Genomic DNA, 24,554 nt, shown 5'->3' on the forward strand with positions numbered 1-24,554 from the left:
CAATCAACTCAGTACAGCAAGTAATGTTGGAGAATTTGTCGGTCATTAGAATTTAATAGGAACTAAAAATTCGGATTAAAAGTTCGTTCTTTTCATTTCACGGATAGTAAAACTGTAAGTGTTTCAACTTTTTTTTTTTTTTCCTCCTTTTTGTTTTTTTTGGTGGGGTGAACACTGTAAATATTTCATTGGTTGATGTTAAAGTGTTGTTTAGGTGGTACATTATTACTTAACAGTCTAAAAAGAATGTAGAATTTCATTTAAAAGTAAAATTATTCAAACTATGGCAAATTGTATAAATTTTTACACATGAATAATATTTGGAAAAACTTGTCTGAATAATTGTTGCAGATGCAGAAATCATTCTTCATGTCCACTTTCTATGAGAGCATTTAATAGTTTCTTTACGTCGAATAAAAAAAATTTAAACAAAAAGGAATAACATGAAGATATGGATTATCAGAAACTGGTAAATAAAAATATAATTTATTAAGATCACATGTGATATATAACATACATACATATATATATATATATATATATAGATATATAATTATATTAGTGAATCGTTTTGATTTTATATTTTATAAAACAAAAATTTGGCTTAAAATTTCGTTTTAAAGTCACATAATAAAGTTATTGAGTCTATTCTTATTGACTGATTTTTTAACCAACTAGAGAAGAGGGCACTGAATTTATCTGTAATAAAATACAAATACAAACTACATAAATGAATATCAGCACGCTAATATCAGATACATGACACACACATTTTTCTTTTTTCAGTTATAAAATATATATATAAACCACATAAATGAATATCGGCACGCTAATATCATGATACATGGCAGTATGGCACATACATATTTCTTTTGTTAATTATACACGATATATACATTATATTATAAAACTAATCAGGGGATAATTTTATCTTTTTTTTTTTTTCCATTATTGTTTACGAGACAAATGAAAATATATTCCAATAGATTTTAAAATTTTAACTAGTTTCCATAAAGCTTAAAAATACTAACATCGATCTTATAAAATATTTCAATTTAAACCAAAGGTCTATTTTTTTCCCTTTGAAATTTTTTTTTTAATATGAATTAAATTATATATATAAAAATATTATTGATTAATATATTTATATAATCTGAACGTGAATAAGTTAATAAAATAATAAATTAATTAAATATTAATATATTATTTGATAAATATTTTAATAATTCCAGTTTATTGATGTTTAAATATAATAAATAATACATATCTATTTGTTTAACAATTTTTTTTTTTTTAAATGTCAATTTAGATGATATTGTTATACTACTCGGTGATAGTTAACCTTACACAGCTCGAGACATGACAGTATCATATAAATTAAAAATCAAGTCATTATCATTTAAACATACTAAATAAGATAACAATTAAAGATAAAGCCATGTGGTTTTATTCCATATCATGAAATTTATCATTAAATTTTATAGTTCATGAATAGTCAGAACTTTGTATTTGAAACTCCCAACCATAAAATTTTATTATTTGGATTTTAGCTGTATATTTTTCTTCTATATACTTTTCTTGTATATACACATATATATTCACTTTTACTAACAATTTGAAAAAGTATTGAAAAAAACAACAAAAAGAAAATCCTGAATGGAAAACGACTCTTCAATTTACCACATTTTGATACAACCCTTTAATTGGTGAATTATGGAACGTAAAGAATCAGTCCCCACTAGCCCCAAAACAAACAAAAGAAAAAAGAAAAATGCGTCTTAAAGGGGGTTAAGAAAAGGATAATATCGTCTTTGCGTATTGTGGTGGTGTCCTACAAAAGGGAAAAAGGGTTAAAGAAAAGCAATAAAGCATATGCCACTGTGCGTGTGCGTGTTCCCCCACTCGTACACATACGCACCCACAGGGTCGGTGGATCCGAACCCAAATCCTATAAAGTAAACGTACTCAACCCAACGTTAACTCTGACCCAGTTCACTTTCCTTTCACCGAAATTACATTTTTAACCTCCACATCCACAAACAAATCCCAATGACCATCCATCACTTGCTAATGAGTTTTTAATCGAAAGCTACATACATCAAAGCAAACAGAGAGCATGATTGAGAGCATGGTTGGCTGTCTCCATCAATCACGACCGTTTAAACCGACCATCCAAACAGATCTCATCAAGTTGACACGTGTGGGCTTTCTATGTGGACTACATGGTATGATTCTGTAGTTGGGTTTGTATGTGATTCTATTCTTTTTTTTTTTTTTTTTTTTCAACTTGAAGCTGGACCGAAAAATTGTCCTTAAAATTCTTAAAAGTAGGCACAGCGGTCTGACGATTTCACGGCACCAAGAGAAGCGAAGAATTATAAGTGATGAGAATATGTTATAAATGCTTTTGGCCCCTCGTTCCCCACGCAAAGAGAAAATATTAAAATTAAAAAGACAAAAAAGGACATGAAGGTGGTGCCTTTTAAATCAGCATTACATGGTCATCATCATCGTCCATTTATTTGAGAACAACCAACCAAAAGTAGATAAATGCCGCTACGTGTCATTTGTCACCATAAGTACTTTCCCCAAAACCTCCACTGTAAAAATATGGAAAATAAAAAATAAAAAATAATTTATTTGAAGAAAATAATAAAAATGAAATAAAGAAAAAATGCGGCTCCGTTTGACGTCAGCTTACAGCTACTTGGGGTTTGGGGCAACCAGATCTTGCAGACAAAAGAAGCTTCCCCTCACACACACTCACTCGGTCTTCTCTCTCTCTAAACCGCCAAAAAAAAAAAAAAAAAACACAGAGAAAAAAAAAGAAAAAAAAAAAAGAGATAGATAGGGAGGGAATGAATTGTGTTTGGATGAATGGAAAGGAGAAGAAAATAAGAGGAGCGAAGAAAATTTCAGGATGATGAGAGCTCCTCATTTGATTTTCTTTTTGATTTTCTTATTGGCTACTGCTACTCAGCTCCTTTCTGCAAACAGACTCGCTATAATACAGAATACTACTGCTTCTTCTGATCCATCTAAGAGAAGAATTCTGCACCAGCCGTTATTCCCGGAGAGCTCGGCGCCACCGCCGGACGCCACCGTAACATCTCCTCCGCCACCTCCGCCGGCCAATTCGGCTTTGCCTACTCCCGAACAGCCTTTTTTCCACGAACTCCCCACCGGTCCAACCACCGATCAGAGTCAACCACCTCCTGCACCTGCTGCCAATGGCAACTCTCAAAATCCAACAGCGACGCAGCCAACCAAGCCGACTAAGAAGGTCGCCATTGCAATCTCCGTTGGGATTGTGACGCTCGGTATGCTCTCCGCTCTCGTTTTCTTTCTGTATCGGCACCGAGTCAAGCACCGGTCGGAGGCTCAGAAGCTTGTCGGTGGAGAAGGAAGAGGAGGGAATTCTCATAGATTAGCTGAGGATTCGAGAGCGCCACCGTCAAGCTTCCTCTATATCGGAACCGTGGAACCGAGCCGCACATCGTTCAGTGAAGCAGCAAATGGAGTGGCACCGAACAGAGAAGCACTGAACAGGTCGCCGTATCGGAAGCTGAATTCGATAAAAAGATCGGATCGGTACCGTCCGAGCCCCGAATTGCAGCCGTTGCCTCCTCTGGCGAAGCCTACGAGCGTGAATTCTCCGTCGTCGGCTATGTCGTCGTCCGACGAGGAGAGCCACGAGACCGCATTTCATTCCCCTCAGGGCTCCTCCATTATTAGCTACGAAGAGAGCTATTACACGCCAATTTCGCGTCAAAGCAATAACAGTAACAGTAACAGTAACAGTCATGTGGCGGTTAACAATTGCGCTCCGATCCCGACGAGAACCGAAATTGCTCACCCTCCCAATCCTCATTCCAAAAGAACTTCCCCTAAATCGCGGTTTTCGGTTCCACCAACGACGACGACGCAGGCTGCGGCTGCTCCGCCACCACCACCGCTGCCGCCTCCGCCGGTGTCAAATGGTCCTCCATCAACAGCACTCGACGAAGATGAACAACCAGCTCCTCCCTATGCTCTGAAACGCCCAAAGTTTTCGGCTCCACCGCCACCGCCAAATATGGCTCGCCTGCACAATCAGTCGCCACAGCACAGGTCTGGAATCGGCGTTCCTCCTCCTCCTCCACCTCCACCTCCACCTCCGCCTCCGCCGCCAATGCAACCGCAAAAAGTTGGAATTGTGGAGACGATTGTACCTGTAATGCCTTCCCAAATATCAAAAAAGTCTCAATCGTGGACTTCGATCCCGAAAACAGTAGCTGAAAATGGAATGAGAAAACCTGCACAACCTGCAGTGAATAAAGCTGCTGCAAGCTCTTCTTCTGAGAATTTTGAGGGAGATGACTCGGGAGGATCAAAGCCAAAGTTAAAGCCTCTGCACTGGGACAAAGTCCGGGCAACCTCGGACCGAGCAACGGTGTGGGACCAGCTCAAATCAAGCTCATTTCAGTAAGTTGATTCTAGCCATTTTTATTTTTTTTTACATATATGCAAAGTTACCCTTCTATGCCATTTTTTTTTTTTTTTCCTCATGATTTTAGGGGACAATCTATAATTTATTTGCCAGATTAAACGAAGACATGATGGAGTCTCTGTTTGGCTGCAATTCAACTACGAATTCGGCTCCCAAAGATACCGGCATTAGAAAATCAGTTCTCCCTCCTGTTGAGCAAGAAAACAGGGTTTTAGACCCAAAGAAGTCGCAGAACATAGCTATTCTGTTAAGAGCACTTAATGTAACAAGGGACGAGGTCTCTGAAGCTCTTCTGGATGGTATGCCATTCTTTTTTCTTTCCCTTGTCTGTCAGAGTTTTTTTTTTTATTTTATTTTATTTAATATAACATAAACTATTTTTGGGCTTTGCTACAACAGATTAATCCGTTGTAAATTCAAATCCTTAGCATCCAGAAGCTGCTTTAATTAACTACTAATAACACATATAATCACCCATATATTACAGTAACTTGAAGAATTTCCAGAAAGAAATGTGTTAAATAAATTTCTAGTACCAAAAATTTTGTAGTCCAGAGTGTGTTTGCATTTATGTCTTTTAAGTTATTTTGTGTGTGGAAACTTGAAGGGAAGGGAATGTAGAATATCAAAATAGGTACAAGAGTTAAAGAGGTTGAATTTTTTAATTATTATTATTATTTTTGGATCTCCCTTGAATTCAAAGTCATCATCATTATAATAAGTAACGTTATAATTATTTAGCAGTATGATTTAACATAAATCATTGTGTTAGTTTTCACTTATTAAAAGAAGAAAGGAAAAAGTAAAGCAATCTTAACACTATCAGATAACACACACTTTACCTGTACCAATATCCGATAACACTAACTTTTAGAAAGTAAAAAATCGGTTGTCAGACTGTCAAACATCCTTTTCAACAAATTACATGTACCAATCATCACATATATTTGACATCTAAATTCTGGTGGGAGAACTTTCTGACATAAATTCTGTTCAATCTTCTGCAGTTCCACTAGAAGCAAAATTAATAACAAATCTTCATAAACAATCAGATATTGCCTTGATGAGTAACAATCAAATTCACAGTAAAAAGAAAAATATCAGAGAGAGAGAGAGAGAACAGAATGTTCATTGTTTGTTGTTTTTCAACATTAACATATAAATATTCCTTGTGATATCATCAAAATCGATTTTTATCGTCCAACCACTTATGGCCATCAAAACTGGGTTGCAGAAGTAAATAGGATATATGATGATGGTAGTCCTATTTATGCCACTGGTCTTTGATAAGGTAAAGCTCTATCACCAGTAGACCATACCATTCTGATGCACTGGCAAGCATGTGAAAGAGCTGCACACACTATCTTACCTACTTTGTGAGGCAAAGAGCAGCGGATATTGGTCCTACAGACCAACTTCATTCATAAGTTAGCATGTGTTATAAGTTTTATCATTGCCTAAACAGGCATTCAATAAGAACTGGAGGAAGAATGACTAGTCTGCTTGACTGAATTTTTTTTCTGTCTAGATCCTGTTTATCATGTTTGCTAATTGCCACATTTTGAATCATGTGTTCGGAAATAATAGGTAATCCAGAAGGCTTGGGTGCTGAGCTTTTGGAAACTCTTGTAAAGATGGCTCCAACAAAAGAGGAAGAAATCAAACTTAGAGACTATCAAGGTGATATCTCAAAGTTAGGGTCTGCAGAACGCTTTCTCAAGGCAGTGTTGGATGTCCCATTTGCCTTTAAAAGAGTTGAAGCAATGCTATACAGGGCTAATTTCGATACAGAAGTAAAATACTTGAGGAAGTCTTTTCAAACTCTGGAGGTATTTTAGGCTGAAGGTTTATAGTTAGCAAGGTTCAATGCCTTGTTATCTTGATCTCTTAATGTCACGATTATCGACTCACAGATACTCATACCTTCTCTTATTATTTTCCAGGAAGCAAGTGAAGAATTGAAGAACAGCCGGTTATTCCTGAAACTCCTTGAAGCTGTTCTGAGGACAGGAAACAGAATGAATGTTGGCACCAATAGAGGTGATGCTAAAGCTTTTAAACTTGATACACTCTTGAAATTAGTAGACATAAAGGGAACAGATGGGAAGACCACATTACTCCATTTTGTGGTCCAAGAGATCATTAGATCCGAAGGTGCCGGTGGTGATTCAACAAATGAGAATGGTCAAATGAATTCCAAAACAAAAGAAGATGATTTTAAGAAGCAGGGATTGCAGGTTGTGGCTGGGTTGAGCAGAGATCTTGGTAATGTCAAAAAAGCAGCAGGAATGGACTCAGATGTGCTAAGCAGTTATGTATCAAAGCTTGAAATGGGGCTCGAGAAAGTCAGATTGGCTTTGCAATATGAGAAACCAGAAATGCAAGGGAAATTTTTCAACTCAATGAAACAGTTTCTGAAAGAAGCTGAAGAGGAAATCATTAGTATCAAGGCTGATGAAAGAAAGGCTTTGTTTCTTGTGAAAGAAGTCACTGAATATTTTCATGGGGACACAGCCAAGGAGGGAGCCCATCCTTTCAGAATCTTCATGATTGTAAGAGATTTCCTAGCCACATTGGATCTAGTGTGCAAAGAAGTGGGAAGAATGCAGGATAGAACAGTGATGGGTTCAGCTAGGTCGTTTAGGATATCATCAACTGCTTCACTACCAGTTCTCAACAGGTATAATGTCCGACATGATACTAGTTCAGATGATGATAGCTTGTCGCCGTGAACCTCGTAGAAGGAGAGTAAGTTTAGATAAAAACTTCCACGGCTACGGACATGTATTCAATTGAAGCAGCAGCAGCAACGATATATCTATTTCTTTCATTACAAGCATTTTCAAAGGATCAGGAGATTGGAACTAGGGAAAGTAATCTCGAGAGTCTCCCATTGTTAAGAAAATCTCATCCCTAGCTAGGAGGTTCCGGTCTTTTGATCGGATAAGACTCCTAGGAAGGAGAAACATTTTGAATGAGAATCACAGGTGCACAGAGAACAGAGTCAGGAATATTAGACACTAAATAATATACTGGAAGAGCAGGCCCGGGGAAGAATATATTCAGTTTAAAGAAAAGGGCATTGATGAACAAGAGCATTCACACTCCAAGAGACAAAGTGATTAGCTAAAGTGAAAAATTGCTATGCTTTTTTTTTCCCCGATTCCAAATATATATTCCAATGTTACGATAGGCTTCTTCATCTAGATCAGATTCCCACACAATTTCAAGAATCAGAATGTTTTGACATTGGTCATGATGCTAAGATGTGCATTTATTTGATTATTTGTTATCTCATAATAAGTAACTATTCTTTTTCAGCTTATTTTTGGTAAATCATGCAGATTTTTTTTTTTCCACCCTGGTCCCTACTTTTTGCTTTTCTCTATGAATGCATTATGCATGAACACATTCAAATAAAGACAAGAAGTAGTACAACACAGAGACAGTCAAACTTTGGACACAAAACCAACACTATTACATGCAACTTTAGAGAAAGCAAAGCAAAAACTTACAATCAACCTCGTCATTAACCCTTTGCAAAAAGCAAAACCAAATAATAAACGGCTAAAACCTCTGTTTTCGGTTTTATTTAAGCATGGGTAATAAATAAAGTGGTTGAACAATAAACCCAAAGGGGTAACCCTGTTTCACTTGCAACTAGCCTTCTATCTGACTCTACCCAGCTACTTTTTGCTGTAACATAATCTTCAACCAGGCATGACAAATAGGGGGAATATTGTGTGGTCTTTATCATTTTAGCTTTTTGTGCAAGTATAGGGCATAAATAATGGTGTTGAAATACTTCCCAATTGCACCTAATCCAGGTTTATTTGTTTTTTATGCTGTTCTATATTTGATAGTTGCTCCAAATAGGTAGACCACACCTTTGGTTGCACTTGCACGGTTCTGCTTGAGCCGTGTGGTGACCACCACATGACCGTGAATATGCCACTTCCTAAAAACATTTTGAAAAATAAAACCAATCTAACGACATGAATATTTTATTGATTGCAATTCTGGATGAAATTTTTTTATGGTTAATCCCCTAAAATAGAGTAATGAATTTTGGGGTTTATGAGAGTCGTCCATTTTATATTGTCCACGGTAAGAAACATTATATTAAGGATTAAAGAAAATTTGCGTTGAGCAGCAAGTAACATCCAAAAATAAATAATAAATAAATAAATAAAGAACTTACAGAAATGAAAAAGCTTCCCTTCTGCATTCTGCAATCTATATGATGGAAAATGGGTTCAGTGAGAACGGCATCTGCGGTGTTTACAAAGAGGAACTTTGGTAAGAGGTAAGGTAATGATGACAAACGACACCGTGTTGTCTTCACAAATTGCATCAGCGAGGGCCCACAAATCGACGACACCACCGTTTTTCTTTTTTATTTTATTTTATTTTTTATAAATACCCGTTTTTCTTTTTCTGGCTGAAAATAAATATAGCATACTAAAATTTATCTAATTATGTAAATTGAATTTTCTTTTTTTTTTGGGTTCAAAATTCTTTCCACATTGGTTAATTGTCCATCGACTAGTAAATATCCTCCTAACTTACCAAAAATATGTCATATTTCAGTCTGTTAACCAGGATTTATGTGGTAAAGGAATGTAGGAACAGTGAATGAAAATCCGATTGCAGGGATATATATATATATATATATATTTTTTTTTGATAATAGATTATAAGATAAAAGGGGGGAAATTATTAGAGAGTGATGCACACGGTAGTTTGGTATGCAGTAGGATTGCGATATAAGCAAACAGGGGTTTGAAAAAGTCGGTGATAGAAAGTTGAAGAGATGAGTGTCATTGTTAATGTCGGAGAAAATCGGTCCACTGCCTGATTCATCATTTTTGTCCATTTTCTCAGTTTCTTTTTTATTTTTTTTATTTTTTATTTTTTCACAACGCATGACCATAAATGCCAATGCTATCGAGTCCGTGACCACCAATTTTTGTGGCTTTTGGATCTCCTTCTCCTCTTCCCCTTGATTGGTTAAAATATGTAACAAAAATATCATTTTCAATGCTCTCCTTCATAAATTATGGTGTTAAAACATTTCTTCGAAACAATTCACAATTCACTAATTTTGTTAGATAATAATTTTGAGTTTGAATCTTTATCTTCAATTTTTTTATATAAGTCCAAAAGTCAAATGTGATTTATATACAAGCTTAAAAAATATAATTAATTAAATTAGAAATGAGAAGAGAAATTGTCAATGGTGGGACAATATTATTTGGCTTTTTCCAGGTGATGTATTGACACTCTAAGCCTAATATAGGATTATGATACTTTAGAGAGAGAAAAATGATGCTATATATTGTTAAACTTGGAGTTGGATGAATTTATGAAATCTAATGTCTCATTAATTTATATATATATATATATTTTCTTCTTTTACATCTTGCCGGGACCCCAAAAAAAAAAAAAAAAAAAAAAAAAAAGATGTAGGGAAGTGATTCTTTGCTTCCTTTTTACAGAATCATGATAGGCAAGTTCTCAGCTATAATGAATAATTACAGCAAAACCACAATTTCTCAGAGCTTTTTTTTTTTTTTTTTAAATTTTTTTTTTTTGCTTTCATTAGGAGCTGACAATTGCCCACGAAAAGAATGGTCCTCCTGCGATGCTCTTCGCTCTCAGAATCTTTTTAACTAATATTTTCCACTTAATTTCGTCCTTCTTACTCTGTATTCTAATTCTGTCCTTAAAATTCCTGAAACGGGAAAAAAAAAAAAATTTACCATAATTTGTCAAAAAAAAAAAAAAAAAAACAGAAACAAAAACAAAAGCAAAATCCCATCTAGGAAATACAAAAAACAGAACCAAAATACAATCACAGTGAAAGAAAAATGATAAGTGTTTTTAACCTGCATAGAGGAACTCTACAAAGAGTAGAGTCAGCGCAAAGACGAGAATGCAACTCCAAAAGTTGCCACATTCTCTTGCAGTGAATGCAACCACCAGGGACTCTTAGCTTGCAACCAGCAAAATGGCGAACAAGTAATTCCAATCCCTTGCATGTTGCATAACTACAAGGATCTTTGTTGTTCTTGAAGTCCTTATCATGAGGTCCAATTGTCCTACAACCATCTCTGCATATATGAACAAGAGCCTCCATTGCCTCGTAAAGTTGCAGATACATTTTCCTCTCGTTTTTCTTCTTGATCCTCTCCTTTTGTCTCTAAAAACAAAGAAAAAATGAATACAAAACTTAGTTTATGTTACAAAATTGGAATATGGGATTTTTCCAAAACAAAAGAAAGAAAATCAGAGTCTTATATACGTTATCTTCAACTATCATGTATTCCAGAAGTTGCCTTTCCAATACTGGATGGCTATGTTTCATTACTTTCCAACCTTCAGTGGAAGAAACAGTTTTGAAGTTCTTCTGGATCATACGGTGGCAAATGAGGCTAAGCCGTGGTGCATCGCAGAGCAATGCGAGCTGAAAGATATCAACCACATTCTCTGTGTTGAGCAAACCATATTCTAGCTGTTGTTCACATTCTCGCTTCAAATGGGGTACTATAAACACATGTGAAAGTACCAACAATTGCGACACAAATTCCTCCATATCTTCCTTCTCATAACTGCACAGGAATTAAAATAGTAAAGGTCAAGTGGAAAAAATATAAATTAGTCATTTGAAAGATTTTGGTTTAGAATGTATGAGGGAAGACATTTTTTACCGGGAAGAGTACAAAAATCGAATGAAAACACGAACTGCATCATATGGAACACCGCGGATAGAGATTGATCGCCGACGACCTTGTTTTTTTGATGTCTTTATCATCCCTTTTAACACAGGAGAAGCCGTGTCCTGTAAAAAATTATGGTGAGTCGATTGCTTAAAATTTATTGGTTCAAAGATAAAAATGTGAACTAACACTCTATGCATTCACTTCATTGTGACATACTTTTAAACTAGAATAGCAGATTCTACATCTAATGGACGCAAAGATTTCAGCACCAGACTTACATTTTTTTTTTATCAAATTGTTTATTAATCATTGATCGTTAAAAGGGCAATTCAGCAAAAGATTTTATAAAGTTGACGTCAAAATTAAGTAGACTTACTAGAACATTAGAATGTGCATAAATGATGCCACCATTATCAGTACTAACAGATACATCTGCTCTGTAACCTTCATCGAATAGGCGGTCCCATAAATCGTTTGTTTCTTTAGATATGCCGCTGTATCTTCTTAATGATGATCCATCATTTATCCGGCGCTTAGGATAAATGGTTGATCGAGAAGGCGATGGAGGTGGTACCGGAACTTTCTTCGCATCAAAGAAAGACTCATCAAAGGTGTTATCCATCTTATGCATCAGTTTCTAAGCTCCACAATCTGCAAAAAAATAGGAAAGCAATTAGAATCAATCATCTCCTATTAAGTCAGTTGTCCCTCTGTAATCGCAAAAGTTTAAATCTATGAAATAATTGCAGAACCAAATGTGGAAACAAGTCACTAGGACTCAAACACAGAAACTAATAGGTAACAAATCTCAACTACCACTAAACCAAAAGGTTTGTAGTTAAAGGACCAAAAAAAAAAAGATGACAGATTTTACTCTTTGGATTCGGGCATATTAAAGGGAGATCATGCAACAAAGATCTAGTTTGAAATTCTAATCATTATCACATCTTGTTTTCATGTTAATATTTTGATTAAACAACACGTCTTATTTTTATGTTAATGTTTTGATTAAACAAAGTTATATCTCTGTGGAGATGAATGGGTAGGCAATGTATCAGATCAAATTTGTCTGTCTGCATATAAAACTTTAGGATCTAATTTTAAATATTTTTGATAATGTTCAAAAACCAGCTCGTAAATCTGAACAATCTGCTCTCATTTTGCACCAAAACTCACAAAATAAGCCGATCAAGTTGATTTCTAGCAGCAATCAAATGTTGCACAGCAGCTTGGAAGGAAATGACCCATAAAAACTGGAAATATGAGTTCAGGCTCTGTTTTGCTTTACGATACAATTTGAACTATCAGTTTTAGTTTATTGATATTTGCAAATTGCAATAGAACAATGACGCACGGTTCATGAACTTTACATGAATCCAAAGAAGATACGCAGGCTTGAAGTGTCAAGCAATATATCAAATTGCCAAATAATTGATGACTTTTTTTCCAATTCTTTTTGAGTCTTTTTTGATCGAACAAAACCAAAAATTCAACAATGCAAATTGACAAAAACAGTAACTAAGCCGCCCAAATATTATATTTAGTCACTTTCACAGCTATGCCCAATTAATAAAAAAGTTAAATGTCCCTGTTAAACTTTTGGCAGTTTCTATCCAATTTGGGACCATCCAAAAAACAGAAAAAAAAAAAAAAAAAATCAAGTTGTTGATCAATTCTTGTAATATCAAGATTGACATGTCCTTCATGAAAAAACCAAATAAACATAATGAAGATTTGAGGAACCACATACGCAAGAGAAAGAGAAACAAAAAGATGATAGAGATAGAAAAGCAACATACCCTTTTTGTTGTATTTTACGTTTATGCAGAGAAGGAAGATATGGAATCAAATGTTTGAACTTTGAAGCAGAACGCGAATCACTTCACTTCCTCTCCCTCCAAAACTCAAATGTCGTTCTTCCCCAAGCCAACCCCTTGAACCGGATAATGTATCCTCTATAAATGCCAATACCTTTTTTTTTTTTTTTTCTTTTTCTTGGTTAATTTTATGGTCTTTAACAGCACCAAAAAAAACTGTGTGTCTTAATCTTTCCCTCTCGCTCTTTGGGTTTGGATTGGGGAAGAAAGAAGAAGAAGAAGAAGAAGAAAGAAGGAGAGGATATGGAGGGGATTAATTCATTGGTGGTAAATGAATTATGACACGAGCGTTTCTTGTTTTTTCGAAAATTCAGGTCGCTTTTATATGAATAAAAAATAAAAAATAAAAATAAAAAACTTTTTTTTCCTCTGCTTTTTATGTAAGATATTTAACCGCCATCGTTTCCATTTTGCGCCCCAAATTTATCGGCAATTTGCAAACGTGAAAAAGAACATTGTTATAAATTTGGCGTCTCTTTTGCTGAATCACTTACACGTCAGAAAATAAGGTTGTCGGTATTATTATTATTGTCAACATTTCAGCGAACCCCAAGCCAACTACTTCAACGGTCATTATCGAGTGGCCAACTAAATCTGACGTGTCTTGGGATGCAGATACATATCTTGATCAATCAAACATATAGTTTCTTTTTTCTTTTTCATTTTTTTTTTTTGGTTTATTACTATTATTATTTTGTATTATCTTTGTGAGATTAGGATCCAGGTAATGTTTGCCTGTCATTTTGTTTGTATTCTTTAATTCTCATTTTTAATAACCAATCACATTCTCAAACAAGTGTGTAATACCAAACACATCCTTAACATTTCGATTCCAACAGATTTGATACTCCAAGTTGCTTATCTTTGGAGGAAATTTCGTTGAAAATATGATCTAGTTGGTACGTGCTGGACAGCAACTTGAATCACTGAATATTACTATCATTGGAGATTGGCATATGATATAAATAAATAAATAAATAAATAAATATTAAAGAATAAAATTAATAATAAGCCATCTTTATATCTTTGATACTCAATCAAAAAAATCATGATAAGTCTCTCAGGTTATTATGATCTCACTGTAAAGGTATACAAAAATAGAAAGAAAAAAAAATTAAAAAAAGAAAACCAATAACTAAGAAAATGTTTTAATATATAGAGAATAAAAATCAAAAAGACGTTTATCCTAATAAATTATATATAGATTTGTATATATATCTGATTAATCTGGAAATGGATGTTTTATAGACAAATTTTCAGTTGGAATCCGAACTAGTAATTATATTATAAACAAAGTTTTCGACTGGACAGGAGGTCATAAGTGTAATTTGGTTTTCAGAGGCCTCTTCAGTGGGAAAACTGCAACATTGTTAGCCTTCAGGAAGGAGATAAAATAATTCTAATAAAATTTATTACCGAACCTGCATCTTTCTGGAAGGTAAATAATACAGTTTGAGGAAGCACTTGTAAAGGAAAATTACTAAAACAAATCAACTGCTTAATATATAAAACATCACAAATTTGTTATAATGACCCAATTAAGAACTATTCTGATAAAAACTAGAATTAAAAACAGAATACTAATGCAGATTTTAATTCCTCATAGGCTTCTTTCCTGAGCTGCAAATAATATTTTTCACATTTTGTACATGATTCAGCTCCTTCAGCTATGGGAACATTGTGAAGGGGAAAAAACAAATTCAATCTGATTATTTTCGGCATTTAAGCATTATGGGCCTAGACCCTCTTTTGGGAAGTAACAACAAACCAATAATCTATCCAACCAATCCTCACCAACATCGGTCCATTATTGAATTAAAATCCATAAAGAATAATCTTACAATATTTTTACTTTTTTTTTTTTAATTCTCTTTACCTACTAAAAATTGACCTTAGATTTTTTCCCCTTTGCAGTCTAACTAAAGTCAATAGGGAGAATTAAAAAAAAAAAAAAAAGTTGGGATCAAAATGGGATTGGATGTTTTTTGTTTTTTGTTTGTTTGTTTTATTTTTATTTTTATTTTTATTTTTTTTTTGGGATTGGGTTATGTTAGCCTAGAGGTGACGTTTTGATTCGATTTTTGGGGACATGAAAATACTTGATGTGAGATGTAAATGTACCCCTACAGGTACAATCCATTCAGCCACAGTCACATATTTCCTTATTTTATTTGTTTTTAATTAATATAAAAAATTTATTTGTTTTTTATTAATTAGATTTTTTTTTTGAAATAATTCGATTTTTTTTTTTTTTTAATTATTAGAGTGCATGTAGACCGGGAAAACTCCAAATTATTGTTGTGACCCATTATTACTCCAATACGCTGAGAAGCTGACCCAAATCCTTTTCTGGACTTGAAAGCATGGAGCCGAGATTCATTTGGGCCAGAATCAGTCCCTGTCTGTTTTCTTTTCGGTCCACTCGTGAACATGGTCTATCAATTTGTGTCAACTTTTAATATCTTAACAGTATATATAACGGCAAAATTAATATGAGTTTGAAAGTTTTCAAAAAGTAATTTTTTTTATTTAAATAATTTTAAAAGAAATAATTTATAAGGCTAAATAGAAAATAAATTTCAGTGAAAAATTAATATTCACATAGATATCATTTTAAAATTTTATGAATAAATTAATTTTATTTTTTTTAAATATACTATTATTTTTTACTTTTAACATATAAATTTATTTAATTATTTGTACGTTTTATATGTTTTATATTTTTAATATGAACTAAATATTATTCAAAAAAAAATTAAAAAAATTTATTTTCAAAAATTAATTTTTTTCAATACTTTTTCAGCTACCAAACAGGATCTGTTCCCATATTTAAATTTAAATTTAATTTATTAATATTCTAATAATTAAAATTATATAACCTACCACATGATCAAAATTTTATAGTTAATAGTGGTGTATGTAAATTTCATTTTCCGTAAATCAAACCAAAATGTTATATTGGCAGAAAAAAAAAAGAAGCAACTAGAAATCGATGAAGATTTACCATTTACAACTTATTAGGAGAAAATTATACAAACTCTCCCTCTCGTTTTGAGTTTTTTCGTATACACTCAATTCTCTAAAAATTGCACATATATCTCTTGTAATTTTATTTATTTATTTTTTTGCTTCATATACTGCCCTTTCTTTTCTCAAGTTTTAAAATTTGGTGATCAACAAGCTTTCATTTTAGAATGACAAAAATACCCTCAATAAAATATTTAAAAATAAAAAATTCATTAGGATTTGTATAATTTGCCTTAAATTCAACATATACAGATAAACAAAATTTTAAAAATAAACAAATTAAATATTATTTTATGTCCAAATCTGGCATTTTATAATTTATTTTAATTTTTTAATAGTTAAATTTGTTTATAAAATAACTTCAGAAGAGATAGAATAATTATTTTTTATTTTTTATTTTTTATTTATTTTATGTTGAAGTTAACCATATTGACAGCCATATTTCAAAGTTTGATTAATGAAAAAAGAATATGCGAAAGAAAATTGAAATTACGAGGGAGTTTATAATTTTTGAAAACTAGAGACGTATATGGAAAAGCTTAACAATAAAAGAAAAGTTTGTATAATTTACGCACTTATTAGCACCCAAAGAAATAAAATAATAATAAAAGAAGAAGAATTTCCTCTGATTTTTTATTCTATAAATAAAATACAATCTCATATTTAGAATTTCACACGCTTAGTTGGGTAAGCAAAAGGCATTTCCATTATTATTATTTTTTTTTTTCGTGGAAATAAAAAGCACCTCCAAGTTTGTAGCACAAAGCCCAAGTAGACTACATAACTCCACATAGGCAAACAAACAAAAAGAAGGAAGAAAAAGTTTGAGTAGAAGATGTGGTTGAAGGCTTTTGATTCTATCGCTTTTTGATTCAAGCAAAGTTAAATAAAATAAAATAATAATAAACATGATAAATTGAGGATGAATAAAGGGAGGGAAAAAAAGAAAAAAAAGGCTAACATCTCCCATCATCCTCTGGCATTGAATCCAATGTCTGGGAGGCTAATTAAATCTATAAGGAGAACAAATCTGAGTATCTATGCCAAGTGGAACATAAAATGGTCCATATATATGTGATATTGGATTCCTAACTTCTACAATTTTCTTAGCTAATCAAAACTATACCGTGAGGAAGTTAAATTCAGAGAAGTAGTAATTCAATTCTAACCTACTTGGGATTGGTCAAAACCTCAAAATTTATTGCACTTCTTCTCTCATACAAGTTATAAACCATGTAAGGTGGAGATTTTCGTTAGACAATTTTGCCCATAAAAAGCATAACTATCTAGAGACAAGGAACGGTACCTACCATCACATCAATTGAGATTACCTAACATTCAACATTGTCCCCCCAATTCAACTTCATGAACTGTGGCTGAGCAACATTGAGCAATATTTTAAAAATTATTTCTACACACATCTATATATATATATATATATATATGCCCTAATTTGGTCCATATCAGCATAGTAGGTCCAAAATATTGCCTAATTGATAAAAAGAAGTAATTAATTGAAAATATCATTATTGAGATTCGTTTCCAAAGTCTCAACAAATTAGTGTGAAAAATTATTGCATCGTATTAAAATTGAGTATTTTTTTTAGAATTGATTCTATTCAAAAAATGAATGTTTTTTAATCCAAAATTATATATTACCACATAAAGGAAAAAGAATAAAAATAAAGAATAGAAAGATCTCAAAGATCTCCATAATTTCTGGGAAGTCTAACCTATAAATGATGGGTAGGCACTTTTTTCTCCGTTAGCGACAGAAACCTTGTTGTGAACTCATTTATGGAACAGATAATAGGCCCAACTCCTCAATGGAAACCCAAAACAACATTTAGTGAGAAAACTTCAAAGTAATTTACAAAATCATAAACCACAGAAGACCAAAATCAAGATAAAAATAGAAACCCAAATTAGAGAAAAAAAAAAAAAAAAAAACAGAAACAAAAACCAAAAAGATTCGGAGTTTGATGGAATTATAAAAACTAAAAGCCAATGGTATTGGAACCATGATTTTGCCCACACACACATAGTCTCTGTATCTGCAAGAAGGAATGGACCAGCATCATAAGCGGTCAAAGTTGTTGACCATCTTGGGTTTTGCATATATTTCAGAGTCAAAGGTTGTAGTTCTAAGCTTATGGCACCAAGACCTAAAAACTCTGCTGGACACAAAAATACTATATAATATAATTATTTATTATTAAAAAAATAAGAATTATTTTAATTATAATAATATGAGTGGGTGGCAACTTTGGATAGATGAGGAGCGTCTTCTTCCTCCATCTTCACCACAGACTCAGACTGGTGTGGTCCAGCCTTTCACACGTGAAGACGCTCCTCCCCTGCAATTATATTCACGTGTGTTATCATACCCTTCTTCAATATTATTTTTCTTTCATTTTTTTGCCTTCTAAATGTGGCCCAAACTTGCTTTCTCTTCCAAAATCACTAATAACATTTGTGGGGTCCCTTATTTTATATCTGTATATGTATATTATGAAGAAGGAAAAATGGTTTTTCTTTTTTCTTATTTCCCATTAATTTTCTATTCATAGAGAAATTTGTATGCTTTTTTTTTTCTCTCTCTCTCTCTCCAAACAACCATTCAATTAAAAGGACATTTCCCAAACTAAAGGAAAAAGGTTCACTGTTTGTAAGTCAAACTTTGTGTACTGTATATGAAGATTGTGAATGTATTGGGCTAGCTTTTTGTTTGTTGAAGTTTGAAGATTAATTAGCCTTAGTTAAGTATAGTAAATAAAATTTAAAAACTATACCTGAGAATAAAAATGGAGATTTGGTATTGAGTATTGAGCCCCCTAGAGAAAACTGATAGAGTTAATTATTATTAATTAATCATGATTTTCATTATTATAAAATGTCTGTGTCATGTTTTATATTTACAACTAAAGGTATTAGATCTTGACAGCTCCTTCTGATGATAAAATTCTTTTTTTTTTTTTTTTTTTTTGGCGAATTGATGATAAAATTCTTTAGATGCTATAGAGTAAGGCTAAAATATTTTAAAGACAAAGACAAAGTTTTTGTTGAGGAAATTCAAATAAGTCGTGTAACTATTTTGGTTGGTCTAGCTAGTAATAATATTCTTATCTGACTTTCTTATTTATATAGGTATAGCTGTATAATAAATAGGAAATTAAATTTTCTAACCAATTATATTGTACCGACTAGTTTTTGGATCTTGTGTCCTTTGATTATTTTTTTATTTAACAATATTCTGTTATATAGTTTTCCCTCCAAAGGAAAATGTTAAGGGTCAGAAGCAGAAACTCCTGGTCATGTTAAAAGTAATCACTAATTAGTTTATTATTTTCTTTATTACTCACTGGCTCCTGCTTAATAAACCCCACTGATAATAAGGGTTTAAGTAAAACCCAATTGCCTAACAAGTCAGAAACATGAGTGGAGTCTCAATGGCAAATAAAAATAGTATTTATTTCTCTAAATCCAAGGTGCTTCAGAGAATCAGAGTGATTAAAAAAGTATCCCTACCTAAAACAAAAGAGAACAAAAAGTATGGGAAAAGAAAGAAAGAAAGAAAGAAAGTGACTGGAACTATATTTATCATACATATCTGGACCATCATTCAAATGCATGCCTATTATGCTGATTATAAATGTCTATACATTAGTGAAAGGCATTCTTTAATACATTCACAAGTTCTAACTAGCAAATAGCAAGACCCTAACCATAATGATTTGTTTACAATGCTTTTTTTTTTTTTTTTTTTTTTTCATTTTTTCCCCCCTTTCTTTTTAAGGAGGGTTTTGGATGTGCGAGAATTGGAACTCAAGTTTTATGATTCGAAAACAGTAAACTTTGTTATTAAATTGTTTTTATTAAAAGTATGAGAATATAATTTTTTCTCCCCCTTTGAAAGTGTATGAGACTACAATCTTGAGGAACAAAATAAAACAAAAACCCATTAGAATCCATGGCCAAGACATGGACAAAGCAATTAATTAAGATTAGTTTTGAATACAGAAGAATGTCTCTTGTAATTAACTATACGCTCTTAGCCCTTAGCTATTGACCCTAATAAGTGAGCTACAATAATGTAAAAAATTCATTATTTTTTTGGTACAATTGTGCATTATGCAATGCCTTTCCAATTGCCTAATAGAGTATGCCTAGCTATTCTTCTATATTATTAATTGATAAAAATATTTATTTAAACACAATATATAAATTGTATTTATGGGGTTTAGTTGGATGGTAAAACTACCAATAATATATACATAAGATTTTCAAAACCTTTGAAAAGAAAAGAAAAAAAAAAATGTGCAAAGAGTTTGTTGTCCTGTTATTGATGAATGTGGAAAAATGAGGGGTGGCTGGTGAGGGAGAGATAATCAAATGGGACAAAACTTACCATCCTACAGCTGTCCAAAATCTGGGGACACCCACTGGAAAAAAAGATAGTACAGCATGTACCTAATCAGAAACACCACGGAACCTCAAACACTTCACGTATAATAATACTAAGATCTCTCCCAACATTTGGAAACATTTTATATTTTTTAAGGAGTACTTTGTAATGTACCGTAAACTGTACACTCTGTTATTGTGTAACCGCTAATTAACTCCCCCTCTATATCTCATCCGCTTATTTTGGCGGCACCAAAACCGCTACTATCTATCACTCCCCTCCTTAACAACTTCTCTCACTACCCAGATTCCACTCTCTCTCTCCCTCTCTCTCTCTATGCCTTTCGATTTTTGCTCAATTTGGGTTTCGTGGATTTAGCAGTTGAATTCTACAAATACCCATTTCCTGTTTTTCTTTAGATTTTTCTTCACTGCTTAGTTACTGGGTGATTGAAGAACAAAAAGAATGGGGGACTCTGACAGTTGGTTCTGTATTTCTAGCCTTCTCTGCCAAGAAGATGAAGCTTGTTTCAACAAAGAGGAGGATGGTTATGATGATGATGATGAGGAAAACATGTATATAGGCTCTAGTAAACCTTGCTTTGTTTTTGAAGATGAAGATGAATATGTTGAAGACCTGTTGAAGAGAGAGGTCTGTTTTGGATACAAAGGGTTTTCATCCTCTGATGATTGCTCCTCCGTAAGCCATACCCGGTTGAAATCTGCTCGTTTAGATGCTATTGATTGGATTTTCAATGTTTGTTTCTTTATCTGATGCTGTTTATTCCATCTTGTGGTTTCTTTTGCTGGTTTTTTGGTTTGAAAGTTTTTATCTTTTTGTGTTGTATGTTTGAATCAGACTCGAGAAGTCTTTGGGTTCCAAATCCGAACAGCTTATTTATCTGTCACTTATTTTGATCGGTTTCTATCTAAGAGACACATAGATGTAAGCAATTTATTTCAGTGTTATGAACAATGGGTTTTTTGTTTTCAATGTTTGTTTATTTGTCCTAATTTGTTTTTGCTATTCTTTGATACAGGATGGGAAACTATGGGCATTTCGATTATTGTCTGTGGCTTGTTTATCTTTGGCGGCTAAGATGGAGGAATGCAGAGTACCAACATTATCAGAATTCCTAGTTCAAGATTATGATTTTGAAAGCAAGGTGATTCAGAAAATGGAGCTATTGGTTTTAAATACCTTGGAATGGAAAATGGGGTCAATAACTCCTTTTGCTTATCTACATTACTTCATCAATAAATTCTGTGGTGAATCTAGACCCAAAGGATTAGTCTCCAGTGCTGTACAACTTATTGTGACAATTGCAAAAGGTACACTGAAGACATTAAATATGGACCATAAACTGAGTCAACATTAGTGCAATCTGTGCTAATCAATCTATTTTCTCTGATATAGGTATTAATTTAATGGATATTCGGCCGTCGATTATTGCTGCAGCTGCAGTGTTAGCTGCATCTGATGGCCAATTAACAAGAAAGACAATGGAGCTAAAGATGAGTTTGATGTCAACCTGGCATTCCAAAGATAATGTGAGTTTTCTTTTATGATATTGGGTTTTGATGAATCTATATGTAGAAGCACATATAACAAAATGGTCTTCAAAATAAGAATTTTTACTGATTATTTGTCAAATTTCATTGGAACAGGAACATATATATTCCTGCTATAATCTTATGCAGGATATAGAAAAAATAAAAGTCAAGACACCCAAATCATCAATTTCCCCAAATGTATTATCAATCCATTCAGGCTCACAAGATGTTCTAGAGAATGCACCTTTCAACTCTGCTTCAGGCACTAAGAGAAGGCTTTCTTTCAGTCACTCTGATCACACTAGTTCAGTAAACAAAATTTACCGAACATAGTTAGGGAACTGTGTTTTCTTCTACAGCTAATATTTTGTTTGTGTTTCTTTGATTAGATTATGTCTTTTCCCCTGAAAATTGATTTTTGATATTAGATGGGTTTATAGGTCTAATGAGTGTTATATATGATGATATGATCATCTGCATATTTGATGATTGGAGGTTTCAATTTCCAATACCAAACAAAAGTTTCAGCCAGAGACAACCAAGAAGATAGAGAAAAAGGGAAAGTACATAAATAAAAAGAGGATAACTTTAGCCTACAGTAAAGAAGTAAGAAGCTGACTGAAAGTCCAAAAGCCATTAAGAAGGGAGTTAAAAAAGAAAAAAGGCCAAGAGTGAGCTAGAAGGCCATTGAAGACTGTTTGTTTATAGTGATTCTTAGTAGTATTTGCTTTCATAATGCTATTATCGTTTACCCAACTTTTCAATCTCTTGTATTCCTTTCTTTCACTTTCTTTTCTTTTTCTTTTTTCTTTTCCATCAAAGAGAATATTTGTTAATGTATACATCACCTGCAACCCAGCCTTTCGTTGTGGGGGCTTGGGATGCTTCCTATGTCTTTCAAAAGGTCTGAAAGTCATGAGGAATGAAGGAATTGTTTTTGTTTGATTTGAGATATCTGTGTTGCATTTTGGCCATTCAAAGGTATGTAAAGGTGAATGTGATAATATATGCTGGGAATGTTTGAGTTTCCTTTTGATGAGTGGGTTTTTTTGGTTTCCCTTTTACTGTTGAAGTTGCACTTTGGAAGTGGTTCATGAAACCCCATGAGAATAATAGACAATCACTTAAGTAATCCATCACTGTCTAACTTCCACAAGGAACCGCCATGGCTTCTGATTGGACTTGCACATCACAATTTTTCAAAACGGTGAAAATTGAAGACCCAAATTCATATTCTAACTTACCCATTTGCCAGCAGTGTAAAATTTTTGTAAAATACAGATTGCCGATGTAGACAATGAAAATCTAAAACCAACCCATTGGAAAAATAACATTATGGTAGCCACATTGAAGTGCCACTTGTTCCAAGTTGCTGGTTTTAAGTGCAAACAAAGGCCAATATTTTTGGGCAAGAAATGTGATATTTGCTGATATTTTTGCACCATTTTCACTGATGAAGAAGTAGGACCCGGAGTATGATGATGAATCAAACGACTCATTGTTATGGGTGTTTCGGGGCATGAGATTCATGGCATAATATTGGTGTCAGGAGGCTCCACTCATCCACATGCCTTCTTAGGGTTCATAGACCTCCAGTCTGTCAATGTACGAAATTGTGTTTTATGTAGAAAGCAATTATCATATCTGGTTTAACATTTCTTATTTGCTTGCTTTACTGTGTATATATATGTGACTTGTTTCCCTAGGACCTACAATGCCTTCTCTGTTCCCTGCTTCGCCATCTTCATATTGTTGACCATTCAGACAGACTGACTATTAAAATATCATGATGTTAAAAAAGTTATAAAAATTTGAAAATGTCTATTAAATTTTATCTAAACAAGAAAAAGCTTTGATTAGATTCGAACTCCAGGAACATGTTCAGTCTTGTATAAACTCCAACTTGACTTGGCCGGACCTTAACAACTCCAATCGACATTAATCATAGCCTGTAATGTTAGTTTTTATTTGACTTGGAACTTGAATAAAAGTCAAATCCGAAAAGTTTAAAAAAGTACACGAAAAAAAAAAAAAAAAGAAGAAGAAGAAGAAAGAAACAGAATACTCAAAAGCCCAGAAATTAAAATTTGTATATTAATCTTAGTATCTATATCCCAGCTATCGGTACGGACCAAAGTTTTCTAATCTAAGTACATTGGAATATATTTGTCAATCGTCTAAAAGGAAGATTGATATAATTTCTAAGGGAAATATGAGAGTTAAGACAGTTCATATATAAGAGAATCCAAGGCTTCATACATATATAATATAAGGGTTAAATACATTTAGTCTCAATGAATTATTATACGTTTTGTATTTTACCATCCAAATTTAAAAATGTATCTTATTTACTTATTAAATTATTATTTTTTTGTTATTTATAGTCCAATTCTTCAATTTTGTCTAATAAATTTCTCAAAATTAGGCATATACACCAATTAAAAATGAAATAAAACAAATTTTCAACAATGACATCAGTTA

General features: G+C 33.1%; 3 protein-coding genes across 4 annotated transcripts; 2 read left to right on the forward strand and 1 right to left on the reverse strand.

The window, feature by feature from the left end:
• Window positions 1-2,560: 2,560 nt before the first annotated feature.
• On the forward strand, window positions 2,561-7,814 carry LOC107424912 (formin-like protein 6). Its single transcript, XM_048466394.2, has 4 exons — window positions 2,561-4,464; window positions 4,583-4,788; window positions 6,077-6,318; window positions 6,433-7,814. Exons 1-4 carry the CDS (start codon window positions 2,921-2,923, stop codon window positions 7,219-7,221), a joined length of 2,781 nt encoding a protein of 926 aa, XP_048322351.1. The 5' UTR covers window positions 2,561-2,920; the 3' UTR covers window positions 7,222-7,814.
• A 2,141-nt stretch (window positions 7,815-9,955) lies between these two features.
• LOC107424942 (BTB/POZ and TAZ domain-containing protein 4) lies at window positions 9,956-13,484 on the reverse strand. Its single transcript, XM_048466406.2, has 6 exons — window positions 13,011-13,484; window positions 11,588-11,862; window positions 11,200-11,330; window positions 10,794-11,100; window positions 10,378-10,691; window positions 9,956-10,223 (listed from the first exon to the last, which is right to left on the reverse strand). Exons 2-6 carry the CDS (start codon window positions 11,840-11,842, stop codon window positions 10,091-10,093), a joined length of 1,140 nt encoding a protein of 379 aa, XP_048322363.2. The 5' UTR covers window positions 11,843-11,862; window positions 13,011-13,484; the 3' UTR covers window positions 9,956-10,090.
• A 7,172-nt stretch (window positions 13,485-20,656) lies between these two features.
• On the forward strand, window positions 20,657-23,112 carry LOC107424943 (cyclin-D5-1). 2 transcript variants are annotated; one of them, XM_016034847.4, is made up of 5 exons: window positions 20,657-21,219; window positions 21,379-21,465; window positions 21,560-21,851; window positions 21,937-22,070; window positions 22,188-23,112. In XM_016034847.4, the coding sequence occupies exons 1-5, from the start codon at window positions 20,986-20,988 to the stop codon at window positions 22,404-22,406; spliced, it is 966 nt and encodes a 321-aa protein (XP_015890333.2). In that variant the 5' UTR covers window positions 20,657-20,985; the 3' UTR covers window positions 22,407-23,112. The 2 variants fall into 2 exon arrangements, with proteins under 2 accessions (XP_015890333.2, XP_015890331.2); XM_016034845.4 differs by having other exon boundaries at window positions 20,658-21,276.
• Window positions 23,113-24,554: the final 1,442 nt, after the last annotated feature.

Source organism: Ziziphus jujuba, chromosome 7 (genome assembly GCF_031755915.1).
Source record: "Ziziphus jujuba cultivar Dongzao chromosome 7, ASM3175591v1".
NCBI classification, from domain to species: domain Eukaryota; kingdom Viridiplantae; phylum Streptophyta; class Magnoliopsida; order Rosales; family Rhamnaceae; genus Ziziphus; species Ziziphus jujuba.

What these genes read in the sequence shown, in the direction of transcription:
- LOC107424912 (XM_048466394.2), top strand. Translation starts at nt 2,921, where the DNA reads ATGATGAGAGCTCCTCATTTGATTTTCTTTTTGATTTTCTTATTGGCT. An exon ending in CTCTGAAGCTCTTCTGGATG is followed by an intron (nt 4,789 to 6,076) that starts GTATGCCATTCT and finishes CGGAAATAATAG; the next exon opens with GTAATCCAGAAGGCTTGGGT. An exon ending in AGTCTTTTCAAACTCTGGAG is followed by an intron (nt 6,319 to 6,432) that starts GTATTTTAGGCT and finishes ATTATTTTCCAG; the next exon opens with GAAGCAAGTGAAGAATTGAA.
- LOC107424942 (XM_048466406.2), bottom strand. Translation starts at nt 11,842, where the DNA reads ATGCATAAGATGGATAACACCTTTGATGAGTCTTTCTTTGATGCGAAG. An exon ending in CGATTTTTGTACTCTTCCCG is followed by an intron (nt 11,101 to 11,199) that starts GTAAAAAATGTC and finishes ATTCCTGTGCAG; the next exon opens with TTATGAGAAGGAAGATATGG. An exon ending in ACATGATAGTTGAAGATAAC is followed by an intron (nt 10,692 to 10,793) that starts GTATATAAGACT and finishes CTTTGTTTTTAG; the next exon opens with AGACAAAAGGAGAGGATCAA.
- LOC107424943 (XM_016034845.4), top strand. Translation starts at nt 20,986, where the DNA reads ATGGGGGACTCTGACAGTTGGTTCTGTATTTCTAGCCTTCTCTGCCAA. An exon ending in CTATTGATTGGATTTTCAAT is followed by an intron (nt 21,277 to 21,378) that starts GTTTGTTTCTTT and finishes TGTTTGAATCAG; the next exon opens with ACTCGAGAAGTCTTTGGGTT. An exon ending in TATCTAAGAGACACATAGAT is followed by an intron (nt 21,466 to 21,559) that starts GTAAGCAATTTA and finishes TCTTTGATACAG; the next exon opens with GATGGGAAACTATGGGCATT.